The sequence below is a fragment of the Cavia porcellus genome, unplaced genomic scaffold (genome assembly GCF_034190915.1).
Source record: "Cavia porcellus strain 051 isolate PalLab524CR breed Dunkin Hartley unplaced genomic scaffold, mCavPor4.1 scaffold_3, whole genome shotgun sequence".
Classification (NCBI taxonomy): domain Eukaryota; kingdom Metazoa; phylum Chordata; class Mammalia; order Rodentia; family Caviidae; genus Cavia; species Cavia porcellus.
This window is the reverse complement of record NW_026947486.1, coordinates 117,304,820-117,330,468: the sequence shown is the minus strand read 5'-3', so window position 1 is coordinate 117,330,468 and position 25,649 is coordinate 117,304,820. Positions and strand designations below refer to the sequence as shown.

General features: G+C 45.6%; 1 protein-coding gene across 12 annotated transcripts in view; it reads right to left on the bottom strand.

Annotated features, from left to right (window-relative positions):
* The window catches only part of Mtmr1 (myotubularin related protein 1), a 232,094-nt gene extending 214,962 nt beyond the window's left edge, over window positions 1–17,132 (bottom strand). For 9 of the 12 annotated variants that reach the window (XM_063246528.1, XM_063246525.1, XM_063246526.1 and 6 more), the window contains exons 1-2: window positions 16,835–17,129; window positions 11,831–11,936 (exon numbers count right to left, since the gene is read on the bottom strand). In XM_063246528.1, coding sequence (XP_063102598.1) covers window positions 11,831–11,936; window positions 16,835–16,980 — 252 coding nt within the window. In that variant the 5' untranslated portion in view covers window positions 16,981–17,129. Of the gene's footprint in view, window positions 1–11,830; window positions 11,937–16,834 lie in introns of all 12 variants that reach the window. The other 3 variants (XM_063246522.1, XM_063246523.1, XM_063246533.1) reach the window with 2 other exon arrangements.
* Window positions 17,133–25,649: the final 8,517 nt, after the last annotated feature.

Sequence of the window (25,649 nt, the reverse complement as noted above, 5' to 3'; positions counted from 1 at the left end):
CCGCCTCAGCATGGGGCTCTCTATAATTACCCTTGGAAACCCTGTGTTGACCCCACAAAAGTACACGTGATCTCCCTTACTCCCAGTTTGCTGAAGAAACCACCATCACCCGCTCCCTCCACCTCACCCCTTGCTCTCTGCAATCCTTCCTCTGGCATGTGGTTTTTTTGGATTTTTTTTTGTTTGTTTTGAGGTAGCCACTCACTATGCAGTTCAGGCTGGCCCCAAACTCATGGCGATCCTCCTGCCTCAGCCTTGTGAGTGCTGGGATTACAGGTGCATGTCACCACGCCCAGCAAGTATGGCACATTTTTTTCGTGTTTGTTCTCAAAGTGGTTCTAATGCTTTGTCTGTAAATTGACACTAAAAGTTGAAAACTAAAAAAAGTAACATTAGGGACCAGGGATTTAGCTCAGCAGTTCAAGCACTTGCCTGGTAAGCGTGAGTTTGTGAATTCGATCCTCAGTACTAAAAAAAAAAAAAAAAAAAAGTACCATTCACAATCATTTCTTTGTGGAAATATTGCCCACTGCAGAACCAAGTGGTGAAAATGAGCTTCACATATGGAAGATGTGACAATATCAACTCCTTGTGGGAAGGAGAAAAACTAATTAGAAGGCTTGGAAAGGGGTAGAACAATACCCGGCCTTTAAACTCACAATTATCCACCTCCTGCAATGGAACCCTCAGTGCTCTGGTTCTAGCATGGCAGCTGTGATTCTCTCTGGCTGCCCTGCCTCTCAACTGAAATAAGCCACTTGAGGCTCGTACTGACACTCTCTCCTCTAATCTGCGTGTGACAGAAGTCAGGGGAGGGCGGTGCTTTTGAGTCAGAAGGCTTGGGAGCTGCCAAGAGTCTGCCTTCTGTGCCTCAATTTCCCTACATGTAAAACAAGGGGAGTCTGTGGGACAACTGCAAGGCCCAAATAATTCTGAAATCCTGGCAGTGGGATCACACAAGCCTCATTAAAAGCTTTTAGAAAGCAAGTCCAAATGGAGGCTTAGGGAAGCAAACCAGCATCTTGGTTAGAGAAAGAACTCTAGAAAGGACCCCTGCCCTGCCACACACACCTTGCTTACTGGCCACAGGACCATGGACCAGCCCCATGCTTGTTGAGAGGGTTAAATCAGCTAACTGGACCAAGTGGGGTAAGACTTCTTTAGCCGATGAGGGTCAGTTGCTCAAATTTACACCCCACATCCCTCCCTCACCTCCACGAATTGACAAGGAGGTGCAAGAAAGAGAGTGACCTACTGAACAAAGCTGGCATACCACGCAAGAGTTAGCTAAAAATTCACCACTTTAAATGGCTCTGCTAAATCAAGAAAAAGCCACCAAGTTGAGAAGAGTATGAAACCTTGTGCTGGGCGGGGCCTCGCCCTGAGCTCTATGGCCTCTAGGTCAGTGGTGGTGAATCTGTGGCACGCGTGCGGAAGCTCTGACAGGCCCTCGCCATCCCTGCTATACGGACCTCCCAGGCAGTCCCAAGCAGTGGCAAGGGCTTCTGCGGCCCTCTCACTGTGGGGAGATGGCTCCACCCAGCCCTGCGGAAGCCGCGTGCTGGGGGAGACTCCGGAGGTACAGCCTGCTCTCCCTCCCTCCCATCCTATGTGTAAGGCTGCCTCTGGCGCGCTACCTCAGGCCAACGAGTAGGACACCAGGCCAGGCCAGGCCCGAAAGGCTGCTGCGATCAGTTCGTATTGCTGACTGCTCTAAATCTGCTGGGCTCCTGTCTTAATAGTTGTCCTTGTTGGAAGTAGCTGACTCCCCTAAACCTCCGGTACTGTCAAACTGTCTCAGGAAGATTTCAAACGCAGCCAGTGCTACTATACAAATAGAAAGAGCAGTTGTTGAAAGCTTACTCTATGCCAGGAGTTGAATGTGTCACACCACTCCACCCAGCCAGAAATGTGACAAATGCAAACACGGAGGTGGAGACAGGTGAGGCCACCTGCCCCGGACACAGGGCTAGCAAGAGACCCGGATGCACCTCGCATGGATGGCTTCGGTTGTAGCGTTCTCATCTTCGACACAGTTTCACCTAAGCTTGTTGCCCCCTTTTTCTTTTTAAATGTTTTGACTTTGTAAGTTTTATTTGTATGAGTACATGTTTGCAGTATGATTTATGTTCCTCACGGGGAGCTGGAGTCTCCATGTAACACATCATTTTTTCTACATCCTTCCTCATTCCCCTCCCTCTCTCTCTGGTCCTTTCCCATATAGAGAAGGTCTTCACTTTGTGAGAGTGGTGACAAACATCCCCAAGTCTTAAATCTCAGGATGCCCTGCTGCACTCCCTTCCTCCACCACACCATTCAGCTTGGCCCATAATTTCACATCTCTGGGTCTGACTGAACTCCACGCAGCCCCACCCCTTGCACTGAGTAACTATTCACATCATGTTTCTAAAAGTGGATTCATGTTTAGCAAACAGGCCTCTCTTGTATTTGTTTTTACACACAGAAACTTTTATAGAGCAGCAGTGCACCATAATAGGCATTTGTGTTCCATACATGGTGCCCCATTTATCGCCTTCAACCTCTGTTACAATGCCCATTATGCAGGTGAGGACACTGAGGCTCAGCATGGTTAACTAACTTGTTAGCAGCTTGTTAGCAGCTGGTACCAGAGCTGGGCTCAAGGTAAAAAGGGCTATAACTCCAAATTTTAAATCTTTCAGATAAATCACATAATACAATTGGAAGCCAAATATTAGGGGGTTTTACATACATGAATTATCTCGGAGCTTATGCCTGAGAGGCTTTTCAAGAAAAGACTGTAATACTAAAGTAAAAAATCACTGTTTTCTACCATAGGTATACAGTTTAGAGATAAAATAATTTTTGCGTTAGCCACCAAATGGCTTCAAAATGAATCTTAAAGAAGAGGTTTTGACTGTTTGGTCCGGAGATGGCTTTTTTTCTAGTTGAAACTGAGCACATTTGTTGAGACCTCAATCACCAGAAGGAGTATTTGCCAGCTGGCCTGAATCAGAGGCCGAGGACAGGTTAATAAAAATCTCTGGTCAAACAATGCTCCCTGTGTGCTTTTCAACAAGGTCCTCAAAGCCTGCCTGGGCTCTGGGAATTAGCTGCACCTAACTGTGCCTGCCAGCCTGCTCCAACCCTGACTGAAAACCGCTACCCAGAGAAGCCCTTCGGGAACCGTGAAAAGGGGTTCCATTCCATCCTGGCTGAAGCATGCTGCCCAATTTCCACTTACAAAAGCAATCAGATGTAACCGAATTAATAGAAGGAAAACTGTTGGTCTCTAATGAAATGCTAACTCGTTTTCAGTCCTGGGGACTGAGGCGAGGGCCTCCACACTGCGGTACGCTGCCAGCCCTTCTTTTACCTGTGTGTATTGAGACAGCGTCACGCTAACTCACTAACTTGCCCAGCTGGCTTGAATTTGCGATCTTCCTGCCTCACCTTCCCAGACTGCTGAGATGACAGACATGTGCCACCATTAACATTCTTACTAGCATAACTTTTTCTTCTACGTAATACTTCCGATACATCATGAATTATTTATAATATACTAATCAAAATGCATTTTATATACAGTACGAAATCATTCAGCAATCTGTAAAAATCCTGATCTGTTAAAATGAACCTTTGAATTTTCAGACATGTAGTTTCACTTGCAATTGTAATCAATAAAACAAATACCATGTACCAGTCACCCAGTAACCCTCATGGTGACTTATTACGAAACTGTATACAGTATCACTACACCAGTATCACTGGCATCAGAACCAGCATATTGATAATGACACCATCAAGATACAGAAGACTTTCATCACAGGGATGCCTACACCTGCTCTTTCACAGCCACCGCCACAGCCCTTCCTGCCACAGCCACCTCACTGGACCCAGCAACCATTAATCCACCAGCATTTCTGCAATGTTGGCACTGGAAGAATGTTATACAAGTGGAATCACACAGTGTTCACTCCTCTGGTATCGATATTTTTTTTTTGTCTTTTTCCTTTTTTATCGGTACCAGGAATCGAACTCACGACTGCCTGCTTGCAAGGCAGGCGCTTATGCCGCTGAGCTAAATCCCCAGCCTCTGGTATCGATATTTTTAACTCAGTGGAAGTCCCTTAAAATTCATCCAAGTTTCATCTATGTGCATCAACAATTCTTTCCTTTTATTCCTGAATATTCCATGGCATGGCTGTGCCACAATTTAACACCTTCTGAAGATCTGGATTGCTTCTAGTTTTCAGCTATTACAAGTAGTCATGAATAGATTTCCATGTGGACGTAAGATTTAACGTCTCTGGAACAAATGTCCATGAATACAACTGCTGGCTCACATGGTAGGTACTCGTTCAGTTTTTTAACTGTCGCTGTTCTCACAAGAGCGGTACCATCTCATACACTCACCCACCATGGATGAAGATTTAATTTCTCCACATCCTTGCTAGGCTTCGGTATTTTGCGTTGTTTCTTTTTGAATTCTAACCACCATGATAAGCATGTAACAATATCTCACTATGGTTCTGATTCACATTCCCGTATTGGCCAAAGGTGCTGACATCATTTCACCAACTTATCCACCACCACCCATATACTCTTGTTACTGTAATGTCTCATGATGTTTTTTCTCCACTTCCTAGACTGACAGTTTGATTTTTTTATTGTTATGATTTTTTTATTGTTAGGTTTTGAGTACTCATTATGCATTTTAGTCATTTGCCAGATAAGAACTTTGCAAAGGTTATTCTCCTGCTCTGCCTTGTCTTTCCATTGCTTTCAATTTTCAATCAATTTTTACTTTTATAGATTGTATGTCTGTGGTGTCAAGACTAAAAAAATCTTTGTCTGCTCAGGTTCCTTAAGATTTTCTCCAAAAAGTTTTCTATTTTTAAGTCATGGGTTAAATTTTGTAGATGTGTGACTTTGATCAAGGTATATTTTTGGGTTTTGCCTATAGAAGTCCAATTAATCAAGCAGTGCTTGTTAGACTATCTTTCCCATATTGAATCGTGTGAGTCCTTGTTTTTAAAGAAACAGCATCAGAAATAGTTCTGTTCCATTGTCTGTGTCTAAAGCCTTGCCATACAGACTTGATTACTATAGCTATAAAATGTCTTAAAATCACACACTGATTATTCTTACTTCATTCTTCAAAACTGTTTCAGCTATTTTAGTTCCTTTACCTTTCTATATTAATGTTATAATAATGTTGTCTTTATCTACAAAAATATCTTTCTAGGATTTTGATAGGAATTGTGCTGATCCATACATCAGTTTGGGACAAGAGACATCTTTACTAAGCTGACTGTCCAAATACATGAACCCAGTATGTCTCTTAATTTAGGTTTTCTGATTTTTTTCAACATTTGTAGTTTTCAGTATATGTCTTACTCATGCTGTTAGACTTATACCTAATACTCTCGTTTTTATGCTGTTAATGCAAAAGGGAGTGTATTGATTTTGGTTTCCATCTAATGCTAACACACAGAAATAAAAATGATTTTTGTGTATTTATCTTATATCCTGTGACCCTGCTTAATTCACTTATTAGTTTTATGAGGGTTTTTTGCTTACTATGTTCTTCCTTCCTCACTTGCTTCCTTTCCATTGAGAGAACTTCCACTAGCCATTCCTGTAAGATACGGAGGCTGATGACAAATTCTCTTAATTTTCCTTCATGTGAAAATGACTTTACCCAGAAGTGTTTCACTGTTAGCAGTTTTTTTTAGCACTTGAAAACTGTCCCCCTTTCTTCTGACCTAATAAATTTCTGATAAATTCACTACCATTACAGTTAATTTTCCCTACAGGAGCTGGGCATAATGGTGCACCCCTATAATCCCAGCACTTGGGAGGCTGAGGCAGGAGGATTGCCACATGATCAAGGCCAGCCTGGGCTACATAGTGACTTCAAAGCCAGCCTGAAATATACAGTGAGACCCTGTCTCAAAAAAGAAACTAAAAAATTTCCTATGGGAAAGCCTTGCTCTTAATACTTTCAAGATTTCTTCCTTTTTATCAGAAGTTTAACTATAATATATATCTTGCTATGGATTTTTGGGGGAAAGTTTCTCTTATTTGGGGTAACTCAGTTGCTTGACTCTGCAGGCATATGTCTTTTGCCAAATTTGGGGAATTTTCAGCCATTATTTCTTCAAGTACTTTTTTAGTCCCTTTTTCTTCTTTGGGACTTTGATGCCATAAATATTTGATTTATCCTTTTAGCCCCACAGGTCCTTAGAACCATTCGTTTCTCTTTCATTCAGAATGGATAATTTCTGTTGCTCTATTTTCCAGTCCACAAATTCTTTTCTCTATCTACTTTACTCTGCTGAAGAACCCATCTATTGAGTTTATTGTGGTTACTATATTTTCCAGTTTTAAAATTTCCACTTGGTTCTTCTTTATCTTATATTTCTTTGCTGAAAGTTTTTCTATTTTTCCTGCAGTTTCTATTTTTTCATTATTTCAGGCATATTTATAATTAATTTTTGATGGCTTCTTTAAAATCTTTTGCACATAATTCTATCATCTCGTTCATCTTATTTTGGCACCTGTTGTGTTTGTATATACACGTGCATGTGCACATGCTGGGGATAGAGTTCATGGCCTTGAGTATGGTGAGCAAGCAGTCTGCCACTGAGCCACATCCCCAACCCAGATTTTTTTTTTCATTCAATACAAGATCTTCATTCACAGAATGAAAAGTGATTTTCAACTGAAATATGGACATTTCGGGGTTTATAACTGAGACTGTGGGTCTCATTTAAATCTGTTTTAGCTGGCTTTCTCTGCTATTTTTTTATTATTGCCAGGTAAGGTAGAAGTCTAGATTCAGCCTCTGTGGACATCAGAAGGTAGAAGGCTCCCTATTACTGCTGAGCAGAGGCAAGAGTTACAGCTCCCAGCTAGACTTCCACAGATATCTCTCCAGCTGAGAGGAGAAAGGATGCCTCAATACTGTGCCCCGCATGGCCTTCAGTGGCACTGGTCTAGTGGAGGTCACCTCCTTATCAACAGTTCCCTCCAAAACCCTTCTGCAAATTTTTGTTGAGGATCAGGATTTAATTACTGTATTGTCTTGTTCAGTGATCAAACTTTGTAGCACTTCCTCCATTTTGTCCTTCTTCTTCAGAATGTTTAGAGGAAAGACCTAGTACATGGGAAATGGAAGGAGGAGAAGGGAGAGGATCACAGAGATTGTAATAATGCTAGAGTCAGAAAAGCAAGACAACTGTATTAAAATCAGTGTCCTAACTGCTCAAAGGGTGGCAAGAACTAGATCTTATGACAAAATATAACTAAAGAGTATTGTAGAAACAAGCACACAGAAGCTTATAATCAAAGCCAAACCCTTTTATCCTTCAGATAAGGAAACTGTCCACAGAGAGTCTACACGGTCATAAAGCCAGCCAGCACTGTCCACACTACTACATCAGACTCCCTCTGCCCAGCCTAGTTTTACTTTCCAAACAATGGAAACCAATCAACTGTGTCATTACAGAACAATGGAAACTGTGACCCACCGTGTCATCTCTACTGGTAGTTCTTAAAAATGTTTCACTATAATTTGGAATTGTATTACTTTACCTAATCCATGAAGATTACTTTCACATCTTGCTCTTAATTTTTGTTGACAAATTCAAGGAAGACTTTTTAAAAACTGTTTGTTAGCTTAGTAAAAATAAAACCAACTAAGGCGGCAGGTAGAGAGGTGAGGAAAACATTTTATTGCATTTCTCTTAGTAGTTTTAATTATCTGGCAATTTGTCAGAATAACTTGGTATTAAAGAATGCATCTATTAATTTAGTTGACTCATAATTCAACGTAATAACTACCTACTCTTTCAGGTGGGGCAGTGTTTGCCAAACTGTCATTTTGCAATACTGTCTCTACAAGTTTGGCCTCATATCTGAGTATCACTTGTATTAATAGGTTTTTATACTGATTTAAAATTTACTCTTTTTGTATACTTTGTCTGCTCTAAGCAATAATATTCATTAAATCACAAGTTTGATATGCCACTTTTCTAATTCACAATCAACTAATAAAATAACTATTACCAGGCATGGTGGCCTGTCATCCCAGCATTCTGCAGGCTAAGGCAGAAAGATCACCACAAGCTCAAGGTCAGCCTGAATTATACAGTAAGACCCTGTCTCAAAAAAAAAAAAAAAAAACCTAATAAAACAAGCAAAGAAACAAAAAACCCTATGTGTATAGTATTTCCATGGTCATACCATGCAAACTCATCTCCTACAATATCAGTGATATTACCACACTTTGGGTAATCTAATTCTGAGTGACAGCTTATGATACAAATCAAAAATAAACAACTGTTCTCAACACCGAACATGAGAGGCTTACTATTCGGATTTGTAGTAATGAACCAAACATGTTTGGTCCCATCACCAATTTAAACAGACACAAACTTGGAAGCCTAGGTTTTCAGGTTTTGCACAAGAAATATATGAGACAATTATTCCTTTTCCTCAGATATTATGATTGGCTAAGATGGGAAAAGGGCCAAGAAACTGCATTTTTAAAGACAGCCCAGGAAGCACTGGTGCAGCAAGATACATTTTTAAAAACGGTTGACAGGAAGCACAACACTTCAAATTACTCCGGCTTTTTAATAGGCTGATCTGGGTTCAAACCTCAAGTTTACCTGTCTAATCTTAAGCAATTATCTTAAGAACCTCAGTTTCCTCATCTGATAGTGATTACAGCAATAACTATTTCGTTGGGTGATTTTAAGGGTTAAGTGGATGACATGTCAAAAAGTAAGCCTCGGGACTGGGGATTTAGCTCAGCGGCATAAGCACCTGCCTTGCAAGCTGGCAGTCGTGAGTTCGGTCCCTGGTACCAATAAAAACGAAAAAGACAAAAAAAAAAAAAAAAAAAAAAGCCTCAGCCGAGCATGGTGGCTCACGTCTGTAATCCCAGCACTCGGGAGGCTGAGGCAGGAGGATCATTGTGAGTTCAAAACCAGCCTGGGCTACAAAATGAGCTCAAGGCCCGCCCAAACTGCATAGCGAGACCCCGTCTCAAAAACAAGACAAAAAAAAAAAAAAAAAAGTAAGCCTCATATGTGCTAGAGAATTAATGATTATGATAAGGATATACAACCACTCTCAGCAACCAACAATTCACAAAACAACCAGAATTTCAAGATGCGAGTGATATGTTCTGTATTCATATCTGTTCCCATTTAATTTCCAATTTAAGCTTAACTTATAATAATATAGCATCCAAACTAAAAGTGTACTTCAGATAAGACATTTACATAACGAATAGTTTCAAACATTAACAACTAATGTCTGCACCTCAGATCATCAAGGGAATGTATCTAGACCTTGTGGGCCAAAGTCACCCAATGACTAAAATGCCGGGAGGGGTCTTGGAGGCTCAGCTTTTAGAATTTTTTATAAGGAGCATGTGCAACTATTCTTGTGTTTAGAAGTATTGATTTTGTCTGTCTATCTACCATCCATGTATCCATTTATTTAGTTTTGAACCCCAGGCCTCACACATGCTAAGCAATTGCTCTACGTAACTGAAGAAAATGTAGAGCTACATACTTAGCCTTTTTAGAAATTTTATTTTGAGACACATTCTCACTAAGTTGTTCAGACTGACCTGAAACCTGTAATCCTCTTGCCTCAGCCTCTGGCGTAGGTGGGATTACAGACTTATGCCACTATATTTGGCATGCTTTTATTATTTAAAAAACCCCTCTCTTTGAAGAAAGCATAATAGCTTACAAATTATGAACTGAATGCAACTTTGCACATTTGGCTACAGAGAAAATATAACGAAGACAGTTATAAAACCTGCCCTCCTATAATAATTCTTCAAAGGCTTTAGCTACTACCAATGTAGGGACTTCAATTTTAAGTTCCAAAATATAGAAAAGCCTTATTTTTTTCTGAATACCATCTGCCAAACCATTCTGTCAAGAGCTAATTCTGCTAAACGCAATTTGTAAATGGACTACAACTGATAGAACCTGGTTGCCCCAAGTTCAAGTACAGATTTGGTCTGCTCTGTCAATATAAAGGTTAGAAGGCTAGGCACACGGTCAAGGTCCAGTCTCCTGCAGAAGCCACACGACACTCACAGCTATCCAACCACAACACAGACATCAGGGTTCCCTCACACACGTCTATGGAGAAGATCACCCCAAGGGCTGAGAGCTATCTTCTAATCCTTTTAGGATTAGAAGGGTCCGAGCCTTCCCTTCAGCGGGCAGTTTCTCAGCTAAGTGGGAGCAATGGGGTAACTGGGACAAGTGGCCAGCCACCCAGGCATCCGTGATGCAGTGATTTCTTCTCCCAGCTGGAGGTAGTGCATTTGCCAGGGCAGGGTGTGAAGACCAGGAACCCCAGCTGCTCCTCTGAGGGTACTGGGAAACCAGGCAAAAGGGGACACTCTTCTAGTGGGCAGAGAAACCTGTTCCCACTTGTCCACAGCTATGCAGCCTGTGGCAGGCATAATCGAGAGCATCTGCTGGCTTGAGAAGCTCCCCAGACAAAGCCCAAAGGCACACACAGTCTCTCAGCCTCTTGAGTCACTTTCTGTGCTTGCTCCTTTATGCACTGAGGAGGAACTGAGATTAAAACCCTTCCATAAGGAGTAGCTCTGGAGAATTAATTAGGACCTTCACTGCAGTTCTTAAGCTATTTGTGAGATTTAACATCTGCCAAGGACCATGATTCTGGGAAACTGTTAACTGACAGTAGTCCAGGATAGCAAAAGTGTTCCACCCATGCTTGTACAACTCAGTCGTCTTGTCCTAGCAGACAGAAATACCTATGAGAAACTAGAACCTCTATTCAAGCAAACACCATAACTGAAATGTAAATGTGCCTTCAGTTAGTGTACCTGTAATAGTCTATGAAAAACAAAACAGTCAGTCTTCAGTAGGAACAAGGATGGAGCAAGGGACTGTTTGCTTGTTTACTGACTGAATCAACAAGGAACTAATGCGTACCTATACTCCAGGACTATGCTGGGGAGCCCGTGGTGAGTGAAAGCGCCCCAGTCTCTGCCAGGGGGGGCATGTCATTCTTAACATCACTGTTTCTGTCTTTTGCTGAGACAGGGTTTCACTATGCAGTTCAGGCTGGCCTTGAACTCGCAGTAACCCTTCTGCCTCAGCCTCCCAAGTACTGGGATTACAGGTGTGAACAACCATGCTCAGCCACTCTTAATTTTAAAATAAGCAACACTAAAATTTTTTAAATAGATGAGATTTTTCACTCCAGTAAAGATTAAAGAAGAAGGCTATCTATACAACATTCTTAAATTCTGCAAGTGTTTCTACATTCTACTATCACATGATAATGCTGAATATTCACAGGTAATGGCTAAACAGGAAAACAAATTGTGAAGTTAGAGATTTTTTCCTGAAATACAGAATATTAAAAAAGGAAATATACTGATTCTTTTCTTTCTTTTTTTTTTTTTTTTTTTGAGACAGGGTAACAGCATGTTGCTCAGGCTGGCATTGAACTCGAGATCTTCCTGCCTTATCCCTTGAGTAGCTGGGATTACAGGCAGGTGACATTCCATTCAGCTATGCATTTCTTATAATACAATGGAACCTGAATTTTAACAAGTGATAATCATATAAAGACAGGATTTCATTTTTCCTTTTCATTACAAAACTATGGCCACATATAATAGATACTGGTAAAATCTCTCTTCTAAATTTCAGATCAAATGATTTTTCTTTTCCAACCAAATAGCAGTTAAACATCAATGGGCCAAAGGCTCAACTGAATTAAAATTGCAAAGCTTCTTGGCTCCTTAATATATTGAATACTCAAAGTCACTTACCTTATAATCTCTGGACACATTCTCTGATGTCACTGAACCTGAAATCTGACTAGAAATTGTAGCAGCTATAAGCTGTTTACACCATTCAACATGTGACCCTGTAGGACTAAAAGAAATAGTGTGATTACCAAATTTTTTAAAACGTAGACTCCTGGTAAGAAAAATGAGACTGAATTGGAATATACACATTTGATTAAATGAGTGAACTTCTATTAAACTATATGGTTACCTTTACATTTACTATAAAAACAGAAATTTTGACTGAAAACTAGGAAGATTAGATTCCTGGTTAATTTTTCTTTTTTGGTACTGGTAATCGAACTCAGGACCTTGTGCTTGCCAGGTGCATACTGTGCCACTGAGCCATATCCCTGGCCCCTCCTGGTTAATTTTAAATGAACACATTTTTTTACAAAAAAGTTTAAAGATTCTAGATGTTGGTTAAGCATACTAGTTCTAATATTTAATAGAATTTTATTCCATTACAATTATATGAAAGATTCTTAACAGAAAATTCATTCTAAAGTGAAACGTTTATCTTATAGCATGTTTTCCAAACATTCAATCAATTTCAGGCTTGCATCTGAAATCTAGAAAATAGTGTACTTTTGAGTGAACCTGAACTCTTAATGGAGCAGAACTCACTGTGATTTCATGAAGTAGAGAGTATGAAAATGGCATTTTCTGTATAGTAAGAATGTAACCTCCATTTCAGCAAGTGAAAGGTAACCATGGTGTGACAAGAAGACAAATCGGGGACTGGCCAACACGCTTCTGAGGGGAGAAACGGAGGCACAGTGGTGATGTGGCACCACAGTCCCGGGATCACTGAGCTAAGGCCAGCCCACTGTGAAGCTGTGACCTGCCTTCTATGAAATCTCAGCAGCGCAGAGATGGCACCTTCCATTTTGCAGTACCCGGAGGCAGCGCAAGCGTTCCCACACGGAGCCTTGCCTGGCCTCAGCCACCCCTGGACAGCAAGCAAACCCTGCCTCGGTTTTGTCCAAGGCCACTGGCTGCTGAGCGCTTGGGCTGCGCTCACCTCTCCTAAAGGACCACAGAAGAGATCTAGACAATGAGAGAACCAAAAGTGCCTTCCCTCAGATTTGCCACAACACTGAGGAGAGCACGCAGGGAGGGGGAAACACTTAGGTAAAACAGGCTTCTGATCTTTTCAGACTGCACCACTAGTTCAACCTACACTGGTACCTGAAGGAGAGAAACACCTGAAACCTCCAGCCAATCCGTGGAATAACCTCACCTGTAAAATAAAGGAAAGTGAGCTTCTGTACAAGTGATCTAAACTGCTCTCTGAGGAAGACAGCCCCTGGCCATCTGTGTGGCTGAAAACATAACTAGAAACCCTCCCGGAATGGGCAGAGGATGCTGCGACAATTGCTAAGCACTGTTTCCAACCAAGAGGGAGGCGGGGAAAGGGGAGGGTTTTCCTTAGACTCCGCCTTTGGTACCTGGCTGCCCAAGTTTATTTCCTGCTTTTCTTGCCATGCCTTTTGCTCTGTCTGCGGCCATCCCTGATTGTTAGTACAGCAAAGTAACTGTTGGAACCCAGCTGCTGACTGAGAGAGAGCTGTTGCTACCATCCAGCCGGCCTCCCTCCGTTCCCATCAGGACACTTCTCTCCCCTGGGGAACTGCACCTCCGCGGGCCTGCTCTGGTGGGATTCTACTGGCTGACTCTTCCTCCTCCCACTCCCACTTGGAGGTGACTTTCCCAGGCTGGGAGATCCCAGATCTCCTCTTAGGCCTGAGCTGTGGGTACCTCCCAGAGTAACTGCGGCCAATCTCCTGTTCCCCCACCCCGGAAGACCTATAGAGAGAAAACTCAGGGCAGGAGATGGCAAGTCCTGACAAGGTTGTGGGAACCCAGGCCCCAGCAGTGCCCACCGCCACCTCTCCCGTCTGGGCTGTTACAGGAAGCAAGGCATCTCTGTGGCTTCGGCTCAAGTGAGTTGTGCTTTTCGTCACTGCCTGCAACCAGAGGTGTCCTGGCCAGTGCTGGCACACAGGGTGGTGCCTGGACTGGTGTTCTGCTTTGTCACTAGCTACACGCTCTCACAGGACCACAGGGTGGCAGAGCACTGGGAAGTGGGGTGAGGGCCCCCATACTGGAAGCACGCCAAGACAAGCCACACGTGCAGAGCCAGGCCCACTGCAAAGCAAAGGGTGTAGAGGAGCTAGAGGAAAAGCCACAACCGCGACAGAGACCACGTGCCTGCATTGTCCCCCTCCTCTTCAGCCTGTGTGTGTGCCCTCTGCACTCCTGGAATCACCAACCACCTGCAGGCCAGAGGCACCCAGCTCTGCTTCTCTGAGCTGGGCTCTCCCGACCCTAGGCCTACAGCCCTCACAGCTGAATGCTAACAGGCTGTGCCCTCCTCCCTGTCTCCCCTCACCCCCCCCCCGCCCCCCAGGGTTGGGTTTCCAGCCTTTGACAGCCTCTTGCTTGGGACATACACAGCAGCTTACAAGTCATGTGCCACAGCTGAGAGAGCGAGCCTATTTCCTGACTGCTCTGCTTAGAGACTTGATCCCCTTGGCCACACCCTTTCCCAGTTAAGTGCCTGGGAAAGCTCCTGGATTCTTCTCTCACAGCAGCGACCAGTCTTCAGCAAACCCTGCTGGTCTTCTTCAAACTGTCTAGAATCTGACCGCATATCCTCCTTCTACTCCATTGCACTAGGCTAGGCCACCCTTCTCTCACCTGGCCCCCTACAGCAGCCCTCACTGCCTACGCAGCGACACTACCACGAGAGCCCTTGAAGTCTATACCAGCTCGTGTCCCTCCCTGCTCCGAAGTCCTCGAAGGCTCCCTGCAGCCTCAAGCTCCACACCGCCTCCTGACTCCACCCCTTACTTCTCTTCTTCGCACCCTCCTCATACTGACACTCAGGCTCCTTCCTGATCCTTGGACACTTCCCACCCTAGGGCCTTTGCTCAAGCCTCTGCCTGGAATGCTACTGCTCCAGGTATCTAGCTGCATTCCTGGATCCCTCACCTCCTTCGGGGCATTCCTCAACTGTCACCTTTCTTGGGCTTTCTGGTCATCCTACCTACACCTGCAACTGCTGCCCGCCTGAGGTGCATACGCCCAGGGCTTCTCATCCACTTCCCACCTCACCTGGTTCTTCCCCAGCACTTATCATCTACTAGACAGCACATTTCACTTGTTCTCTGTCTTCTACCGTGAAACACACACTTGCCGAGAGCAGATATCTGTGCCTGTTGCCTCTTGTGCTCTCAAGCTTAATGCCATGCCTGCCACAGAGTGGGCACTCACATCTGCAGAACAAATGCCCTCCAATAGCCCACTGACCACACTCTCCAGCTCTGGTGCATCTGCCACTCCTGCACAGCAATGGTTCTACAAAGTCACCCACCTGAACGCCTTCAGTGGATCAGAGCTAGGGCAACCGCATCCTTTCTCATTTGAACCAGGACAACACCAAGCACTGAAGGATGATGTGGGTACTCACAACACTGACCCTCCCTACTCCTACTCGCCTAACTTCTACTCATTTTTCACCGTTCAGTTCAAATGTCAAGCTGCTTGTCGAGACCTTCGCTCCCTGTACTACTCAAACTCCCGCCTCCACAGAATAAATCAAGTACCCTGCCTCCACATACCCACAACATGGTGATCGCTACTGCTATAGAGCCTTTAAAGCTACTTGTCTTTGCGGTAGCACATGCATATAATTAATCCCAGCACTCAGGAGGCTGAGGCAGGAGGTTTGTGGCAAGTTCAAGACCAGCCTGGGCTACAAAGTGAGCTCAAGGCCAGCCTGAACCTCACATAGTGAGATCTTGTCTCAAAAAGACAAACAAACAAACAAAACCCCCCCAAAACTACTAGTCCTTGCCTCTCCTCTGGACCTCTTGAATGAATGAGTAGCCTTAAGAGTGGGGCCGCTGGTAGTTTTTAAAAAGCTGAAGGAAACCAGAATATGAGGCACATCTTGGAGTGACATAGTCAGCATTTTCCCAGCTCCTTAGATGATTCAGCCACATACCCCATCCTGAGTAGACTGTATTCACCCCTAGCCTAGCACTTAACATGATCGACTTCAGTCGTTGGCTTATTCGCATCCACCGCAAAATGGTAAGCAGCGCACAAAAGCCATCTTGTGTTCCCTGATTTGCCAAGGCCTCAGACACTGCTGAGTATCTGCAGATGAGTGAAGTCCTCACCGTCCCCAGTGCTGGCCTCCCGGGAGGGGAACATACTAAAACACACTTAATTACCCTGGGCTGGAAAGGCCAGGCAGTGTTTCTTGTTGTTCCTCTGCCTTCGTAAACTTGGAAAAACTTCTGCACCAGTAGTAGTATGACTAAGATAGGCAGGAACGAGCATCCGAAACCCCGAGCTCCATCTCAACAGTGTCTGTTGCCTAAGCCCATCCACCTTTGGGGAAGTGGCCAGGATGTGGGGACAGCTTAAGCCACCCCTTGTCCTCAGCGGGGTGCACCTTCCTGGTTAAGACAGCAGTTGTACGCCTGACTTCTTTAGTTCTGCCAACTGCCTCATAAGCTGTAGGCTCAGGTGTGCAAGGATACAACGAAGCGTCCCTTCAGAGTGAAGAACTGCAAGTCCAGGATTCTGTCCTCTTGCCTCCAGGGCGGTTTCAAAGTTTTTCATTCTGATTTTTTTTAATACGGGCATCCGGCCGCGATCCGCGCCGGCTCCCACCCCGCCCCCCCACCCGCCGAAGCAGCCTCAGCGGGACGCGGGTCTGGGGACCACGAGAGGCCAGGGTGCGCCGCACGGGACGGGACGGCACGGGACGAGGAGCCGCCCCCGGAGCGGGAGGCGGCGGCGCCGACGCGCTGTGACAGCTGGCGCGAGGCGGAAGGGAGCCAGGTGCCAGCCAGGTCCCAGGGCGTCGGCGGCGTCGGCTGGGGACCTGGGTGTCGGGGGCGGGGCGGGGAACGTGGGTGGCGGCGTGCGGGGAGGGGCGGCCGAGCCTCGCGCGAGGTCCCCGCTTACCTGTCCAGGGTCTCCACGCTGGGCTGCCGGGAGCCGGCGGCGGCGCTGCCCGCGGCCCGAGGAGGCCTCCGGCCGCCCGCCGGCCCCAGGCCCGGACCCCCGACGCCCTCGCAGCCCGCCGCCGCGGCCGCCCCCGGCCGCTCCATGGCGCGAAGACCCGACCGAGCGCTGCCGCTGCCGTTGGGGAGCCGCCGCCCGGAGGGGAGCGGCGGCCAGGACGCTTCCGCCGCGCTCCTCCGCCGCCCGTCGCGCGCCTCAAGCGGCCGCCGCCATTAGCTGTCACCTGGCGGCCCCGCGTTACCCACAAGGCCGCGCGCGGGGGGAGGGGGTGGGGTTGGGGGCGGGAAGGGCGGTGCGCGGGGCGGGCGCCTGGGTCTCCGCTCCTAGGCCCCGCCCAGGCCCCACCTGGCACCGCCCCAGCAGCCTGAGATTTTAGGGGCTAGGTGGCCTGGATGGAGCGACTTGGCTCCTGCGGAGGCCCTGGGCATTGGTGCTTCCAAGGGACTATGCGTGATGTGCTCGGCACATTGAAAGGAGGTTGACTATAGTGACACAAGGTTTTAAACAAAATGTTTTAAAGGTTGGGGACATGTGGAATTAAAAACTGTTTTCCCCCTTGATTCACAGGAAAGTTTTCAGGTGGGACCAGCCTGGACTCGGGGCAGCCCTGGTCTTGACGTCCTGAAGCAAGAGCGGTTCTGTGCATTTCAGCAGTTCTTGCTCACCAGGTTCTTCCCTCTGTATCCGCCCCCCCCCCACACACACACAAAGCCACCTCCCTGCCATCTGGAGGGCCACCCAGTGTTCCAGTGCCGCCCTCAGAGCTTCCACCCTTGGTTCCTGTTAAGAATAACATCTAACTGTTGATTAAAATTCGTCACTAGGAGACATTTAGCTAATATATCTTGATAAAAAATTTTTGAATTTAGGACATTTGCTCTGTTACCTAGATTTATTATCCTGATAATTTTGCTTGCATTCAAAGATCCAGTGGCTTCTCCCCTCTCAGCTCCCTGCCCCCCCCCCATTGGTGGGGGCATTAGGTAATGAGAATCTTGAGCCCCTTTGCTCTGGGTGTGGGCAAGACACCTCTGACCTAGGTTTGGCTAAGGATGTAGGTAGATCTTGCAGGGATTAACACACACCCATTCCGGACTCACCCTGTTCTACTCGCTTAACTGCAAACTGAACCTTGAGGATGTGATCCTGTAGTATAGACAGCTAAGTTAGGTAAAAATATTCTAGGCAGTCAACCAGCCTGACTCAAGGGAGTCTGCCCAGAGGATGACAGTGCATTACAACTGTAGCTAGCAACATATCTGTTGAAGGCCAGACCTCAAGAGAAAGACAAAATGACCAGGCCTACATGCCCCCTACAAGCAATAATATACTTGATATACTATACTATACTATACTATAATTGATATAATTGATATCCACCTGGTCCAATAAAGTCTAGATAGACATCAGTCACCCAGGTGTACCAAGTGAGTGACCAGGATCTCCTGACTCATCCCTTCCAAAAAGGGTCCTTGTTCTTTCTAGTGCATTTGCTACATGACTTGCTTCCCCATTGGATCAGTGGCTATACTGATGATCCTATTGTTTGATCATAGTTTTGCCACACCTTGGGATTTTGCTCTATCAAACTTCCCCTGGAAAGTGGGCTGCTTGCCAACCCACTTTCAGGTCTCTCTCAGGAGCTGTCTCCCCCTCAATAAAACTTCCTCCTCTTGACCTCCATTGTTCCTTGAATTCATTTTTGTATTGCAGAGAACGCGGATGCATTCCTACATCCAGGAAGTAAAGAGTTACATTTATTTCTCCTATATCATTTAGAGGTCCTGTATCACCTGAAGCCCCAAGAAGTGTAAGCCTCGATAGAGAGGGACTGAGAGTAAAGAAGGGAAATCTTCAGACACACTGGAAAACTTCCTCCTGCAAGTGTTCAGTTTTCCAAAATTATTAACTCAAATGTCTAACCCACTCTTAGGGACTAAGCATTTGTGTGTCCCTCAAGATTCCTTTGCTGAAGCCCAAACTCCCGCTGTAATGGGCTGTGGAGAAGGTAACTTTTGGAGGCGATTAGGGCATGAAGTCAGGGTCCCCCTCTGAGGGGATTAATGCCATTATTATTGGAGACACAAGACAGCTCATCTGTGTTCCCAATTTGCATGCACCAAGAAACCCATGCTAGGGGCTGGGAGTGCGGCCCAGGAGTAGAGGGTGGGCTCGGCAGGCTTCAAGTCCTGGGTTCCACAGGAAGAGCTTGCTCTCATGAGACTAAAGTCTGCCAGAACCTTCATCTTGGACTATCCAGCTCCATCACTGTGGTCAAGAAACACGAGGCATTTAAGCCCACTAGAGGATGGCAGCCTGCTTTGGTCACTATTTTGTTGCTTGGGCACAGTACCCGACACCTTGCAACTTCACGGAGTAGAGGTTTCCAGCCTGGCCTGGGCAACACAGTAAATCAGCAAAGACCCCGCCTCAAAAGTAAACATAAAAAGAGGTGGGGAGGGAGCTTAGTGCAAAGATACTGGTTTCAATTTCCAGTACAAACAGTCAAACAAACAAAACCAAAAACCGAAAAACTGGAAGTGCTCATTACTCTGAATTATAATACTACACTTCATGAATACTTACAAATATTATATGTCAGTTTAAATCTTGAAAAGTAGAAACACATAATAATTTGAGCAGAGAAAGTTTATTCTGAAGAATTAATAGTATGGAGCTAGAATAGGAAGCGTTAGACTAGTTCTAGCTTTTTAATTTTTTTTTCCTCTTGAAACAGTGTCTCACTGTGTTGTCCAGACTGGCCTTGCACTCACGGTGATCCTCTTGCCTCAGCCTCCAGAGTGCTGGGATTACAGGTGTGTGCCATCACGCCCAGTTGAGTTTGACTAGTCAAAAGCAACCCCCCCAAAACAAAACAAAACAAAACAAAAAACCTGTAAAAAATACAGCAGCCATAGTCCGCAAAGGAAATATTAGTAATCTAGAAACAGTCTGTTCCCCCCTCAAGGCCGGGGCTGGAATGCTGTTTCTCACCTGAAGGTGGAGGATCACACAGGTACTGTGCTGGTGAGGTGACTGGAAATCTGCCTTCTGGGTTCAAAAAGAGCCATCGCAGGGAACTCTAGTCAAATTGATCTTAACCTCGACTCCATTAGAAGCTGTGGAAAGAGACACTCCATGTAGACATGCAGAGCTGGAGAAAGCAGCTTCTGCAGAGGATGCGAGCTAAAGAAAGAAGCAGGCTTCCTCCTGCAGTGTTTCAGTGGCTTTTGCTATTGTTCTGGTCTGGCAATGCAGCAGCTCTCGGGATGACTGGTACACTCCCAGGACAGACAGAACAGTGAAGGACCATCGGGCTTTGGGCACAGAGGCAATTGCAGTGATACAGGGGGTAGGGTGGGTGTGGCAAAGCTGACTGGGAATATGAGCCAGACTTGTCAATTATGAGATCCCAGGGTACTGGGGAGGCTGAGGCAGGAAGGATCATTGTGAGTTGGTGACCAGACTGGGTTATTCAAAGTGAGCTCAAGGTCAGCCTGAATGGCATAGGAAGACCCTCTCTCAGACACACACACACACACACACACACACACACACACTCACAAATAACAGGGCGTGGGCAGGACCTCGTGTAGAATTTTCCTGTGCTCCCACTGGATACGGAAGGCATAAAAGAAGGCGGGCACCACAGGAAGCCTGCTACTGTCACTTTCCTCCCTAGCCTGTGCTGCATTTCTCAGAGGCAGTGCGGGCTGTTATTTTTTGCTTTTATCTTCTTTTCCTCTTGTTCTGCCCAAGTTTGCTCCACAGAGCTGGTTTCTCCCATACCCATTCACCCTACAATTTCCAAATAAATTTTTGGCACAGTTTTGGCTTGTGTCTTCCAGTTTTTTGTTCTTAAGGAACTACCTGATCACCCCTGGATGTCTGGCTTTTGGTTCCGGGTGAGGAGATAGAGGAGCAGTGGCCCAGGGCGTGAGAGCCCAACACAGGAGATAGCACAAAAGAAAGTGCTTCGGAGTGTGGCTCTGGGGAAAGCAAGCGGCACTGTGCAGGAGACAGTACGGGAGGTGGCCAGCATCCTCTGCAGAGGCAGTTTCTTCACGGTTTCAGTTCCCATCCCACCCGGTGCCCGAATTCCTTCTGGAAGATCTTACCAGGCACTGCTGCTGCAGATGCAGAAGCAGAGGAAGAAACGTATGCACTTGAACCATACCTCTTATTTTTCTTTCTTTCCTTTTTTTTGTCTTTTTGAGACAGGGTCTCTCTATGCAGTTCAGGCTGGCCTTGAGCTCACTTTGTAGTCCAAGTTGGTCTCAAACTCGCAGTGATGCTCCTGCCTCAGCCTCCTGTTTGCTGGGATTACAGGCGTGCGCCACCACACCTGTCTGAGGCATACTTCTGTCCAAAATCTCACTCAGTACAAAACTTTCCAAAAGGAGCAGACTCTGTGATCAATGATTCTTTTAATGACATCTACTTAAAAATGGGGTTTGACCAATCAGTAGGTATCGTCTAAAACACTCATTTCTAAACACTTGGTGCTGGACTGCAAGGGATGGTCAGTATATTCGGTGAATATTCCAATTTTAAAAATTTATTACCCTGAGAGACACGCTGCTCAGTCCCACTCACCAGCTTCCCTCTTGCTTTGAGTCCTCTTACCTGCATCATCCTCATCACCTTCTGAAGCAGTTCCCAAAGTCCTCTTTCATGGCTTTTTGTGGCTGCCTCCATGTCCTGAATCAGCTCAAAACGTTCGTGGCAACTTCTGTCCCATAAAATACGACAGTGTGTTCTCATCCCACTTATTCACCGAATCTGGCACCCATATGACTTCAGGCTCTTTCCAAAATCAGACGACCACGGCAGGCAAACGTTTTGAATGAATGAATTCAGGCAGCCAGCACAGCACAACTAAAGCCACCTGGGAAAGAGCCCTTCCCGAGCTGCTTCAGAAAGCGGCAAGCTCAAGGATGATGTGTTCCAAGGGAGGGGGAGGCTTTAGAAGGGGCTCACGGCAATGTCTTTTCCTGAAATTTTTTTTCAAATATAAACATTCCCTGGAGTTTTCAATGGCACCTCCTTCATGCATAAAATCACATGGGGTGCCTTTTAAAAATTATTAGCCCCCCCCCCTTTTTTTTTTAAAAAAAGCACTTTTAAGTGTCAGAAAAATGGAGTATAGAGTACAAAGAGTTCCTACACACTCTCTGACAGAATCCCCCACTTTCCTTACCATAGACATCTTGCATTAGTATGGTAGGTAGGTTAAAAGTGATTAACTGGAATTCCTACTTTACATCAGGGTTTATTCTTGTATTCTTGGTTTTTTGACCAATATTTAACACATATTCACACTCACAGTGTCATACAGAGCAGTTTCACTGCTCCAAACCTCCCTCCTGTGTGCCCCACCTAGTCATCTCTCCCTTCCACCCTCTCCCAAAGCCTCTTACAACCACTGATCATTTCACCGTCTTTATAATTTGCCTTTTCCAGAATATTACACACCTAGAACGATCCAGTACACAGCCTTTTCAGATTGACTTTTTTCACTTAGCAATATGTATGTAAGGCTTCTCTAGGTGTTTTTCTGACTCAATTGATCATTCTTTTTCAGTGCTGAATAATATCCCACTGTCTGAATGCACCGTCATTTTGTTTATCCATTCACCTACTGAAGAACATTTTGGTTGCTATCAAATTGTGGCAACTAGTCTACAAGCATTCCATAAACATTTGTGTGAAGGTTTTGCCTTGGGTAAATACCAAGGTTTAAGTCTTCTCAACCACACAGTAGCTTCAGCTTATCTTTGTAAGAAATCGCCACTTTGTCAACTTCCAAGTCCCCGTGCCATCTTGCATTCCCACCAGCAATGAATAAGTGTTCCTATTGCACCACCGCCTCACTGGGATTTAGAATGGCCAGTCATTGGGCGCTAGCTACTCTGGTAGGTATACAGTGGCGTCTTATTGTTTCGATTTGCCTTTCCCTGGTGACTTAGAAAGTACAAAATGTGGTTAAGTGCTTATTACCATCTGTGTATGTTCTTTAGAGAAGTAGAATATTCAAGTCTATTGCCCATTTTAAATCAAGTTGGTTTTATATTGTTGACTTTGAAAGGTTCTTTTTGTTCTTTGGATAACAGTCTCTCCTTAGATGTGTTTTGCAAAGAATTTCTCCCAGTCTTTGGCTTGGCTTGATGTTTTCCTAACAGTGTGTTTCACAGAAGCTTTTCATTTTAATCGGGTCCATCTCGCCAATTTTTCTTTCCATGGATTATGCTTTGGGTGTTGTTATCTGAAAACTCATTGCCAAACCCAAGGACACTTAGATTTTATTTCTTTAAAGATAACATGCATATTAATGTTACAGAGTGCAGCCAGAAATGTTCTGGGAACATTTTAATTCTCAACAGTCTGAAGAAAAAGAAAAAGAGAAAACATCTTTCTAGCATTTGCTGACTTCTGTGGCGTAGGTCTTGCTAGCCTGGCCATTTCTAAGGTGCCAAGCTTGCATCACTGAGTATAGAATTGGGAAGAGACCCTCACCATCGGCTGTCGTGCTGCTATGTGAGCCAACTCCAGTGAGAAGGGAAAGAGAGCAAGACCAGAAGATCACACGAAGCATCTGATGACCGTCTCCTTTGGGCCCGTCCACATCTCATGGGCGCCTGAGAAAGTTCTGCATATGGGGTCCTGGTGTTGTCCTGAGGTCTTGTAATGTCAAGGTCTCCCCTATTTCTCCAGCCAGGGCACCTGTTAGGGCCCACTCTGTGGGCATTTGAGTCCCCTCTGCACTCCTCTGGCCTAGGCCGAACTTTCCTGTGGCTGCTGTAACAAATGGTCACAGGTTGATGGCTCATAAATAACTGCCGGTTCTGGAGGTCAGAAGTTAGACGCTTCCAGAAGCTGCTGTGTCCCAAAGCCAGCTGTGGCCAGAGCATCCTCAGCTAGTGGCTGGGCTGACACAAGCCTCCTTGTCTCACTTTAAAAAATCTTTTAAAAATTTTTATCAGTCCACGTTTGCATTCCTCGTGTGGAGTTGCTGCGTGTACAGAACACATACACTTTTTTCATCCCCTCCCCCTCCCCTTTCTCCCCGCCTTCATCTCTTGGTTCTCTTCCCTTTTGCAAAAGACCTGGCTCCTCGTTTCCTATTGTCTCTTTTATTTAGCTCTTTAATTTATAGTCTGGGTTTCTCCTATAAGAGAAACCATGTAATATTTAAGCTTGTGCATTTGATTTGTTTCACTAGCATCATGGTCTCAAGATGCATCCATTTTCCCACAAAGATGCAAGTTTATCCTTCTTTATAGCCACATAATGCTCCACTGTGTGTGAATACATTTTCTTCATCCATTCATCCAGGCATATAGCCTGCTTCTAAGATTTAGGTATTATGAATTGTGCTGCTATACACATAGATGTCCATGGATCCCTGTGGAATGATACCTTAAGTCTTGCTGGAAAGTTCTTTCTTAGAAGATGAATAGCTGAGTCAAATGGAAATTCTAATCTTTTTTTGGTAGCAGAGTTCGAACTCACAACCTCACGTTTGCTAGGAAGGCACTTAGGCCACTGAGCTGAATTCCCAGCCCTCTAATCTTTTTCTTTTCTTTTCTTTTCTTTTTTGAGGAATCTCTACACTACTTTCCACAGCGGTTATATCAGTCTACACTCCCGTGCACAGTGGAGAAGCGTTTCTTTCTCCTACAGCCTCACCAGCATTTATTATTTGATTTCGTGAGGAAGGCCATTCTTTCTGGGGTAAGGTGGAATCTTGGTATTGTTTTAATTTACATTTCTTCTCATTTAAGGGTGCTGGCAAGGACACTGAGCCCATTTCCATAATCTGGGGTGACTGCATCTCAAGATCAGCTGGTTAGCAGCCTACTTCTCTTTCCCTAGGGAATCCCCCCCCCCACAGGTTCTGGAGACAGGTCCCTGGGGCCTCTGGGGAGCCCTGTCTCTGCCTTCCCCAGGCCTCCTGAGCGCTGCTTCCTCTGCACCCGCCCTCCCGCTCTCCCTGTTGTGGTTGGATGCTCCCTCTCTCCCTTTCAGCCTGCGTCCTCTGGTTCGTGCCCGCTCTGGGGCCTTGTAGACGCTGGCACCGGTCTTCTCTTCACTAAGTTTTTGCTCCTAATCTATGGTCATGAGGAAAACGCTTCCTTCAAAAGCCCATTGCCCTGGTCTTGTCTCTCACTAGTTATTACCATCTCTCTTTTCTTTAGCGTTACCTCTCTAGAAAGAGCAGCCTGAGTCTGTCACCCTGCATTCACTCACCCATCCACGTCCTAAAGATTTTGTATCAGGCACCCACCGGGCACCGCAGCATGGAACCAGCAGGAAAGGTGTCTGGCCCCCAGTGAGGAAGAAAGGCACTCGGCACGGTTTCAACCAACTCTTGTGAGTGCAGTGGTAGGGGAGTAGAGGTGCTGAGGGTCCCAGGGGCAGAGCTGGCCCTGAGGGGAGGGTGACAGTGAAACCGATGGAGGCCACAGGCGCTTCAATGAAATGAGCATTTCACTCAGTGGTGTCTGACTTCAGCCTTGGTGAAGCACCTCTCTGCCCAGCCCCTGGGATTTGCCGTGCCCACCGGGTAAGTTTTCGTGCTTACTTTACCCGGTCACCAGGTCAAGCACTTGTGCACGGAATGATGCTTCCCTACCTGCCGTGACGGGCTCTTTGCTTCTGCACCTCTCTGACCAGCTTTCTCCATCCCGTTCCAGGTCTCCTCTTCCTTGGCTGTCCCGTCAAGCCTGAATTAGGGCTCATCGCTCTTCTGTGC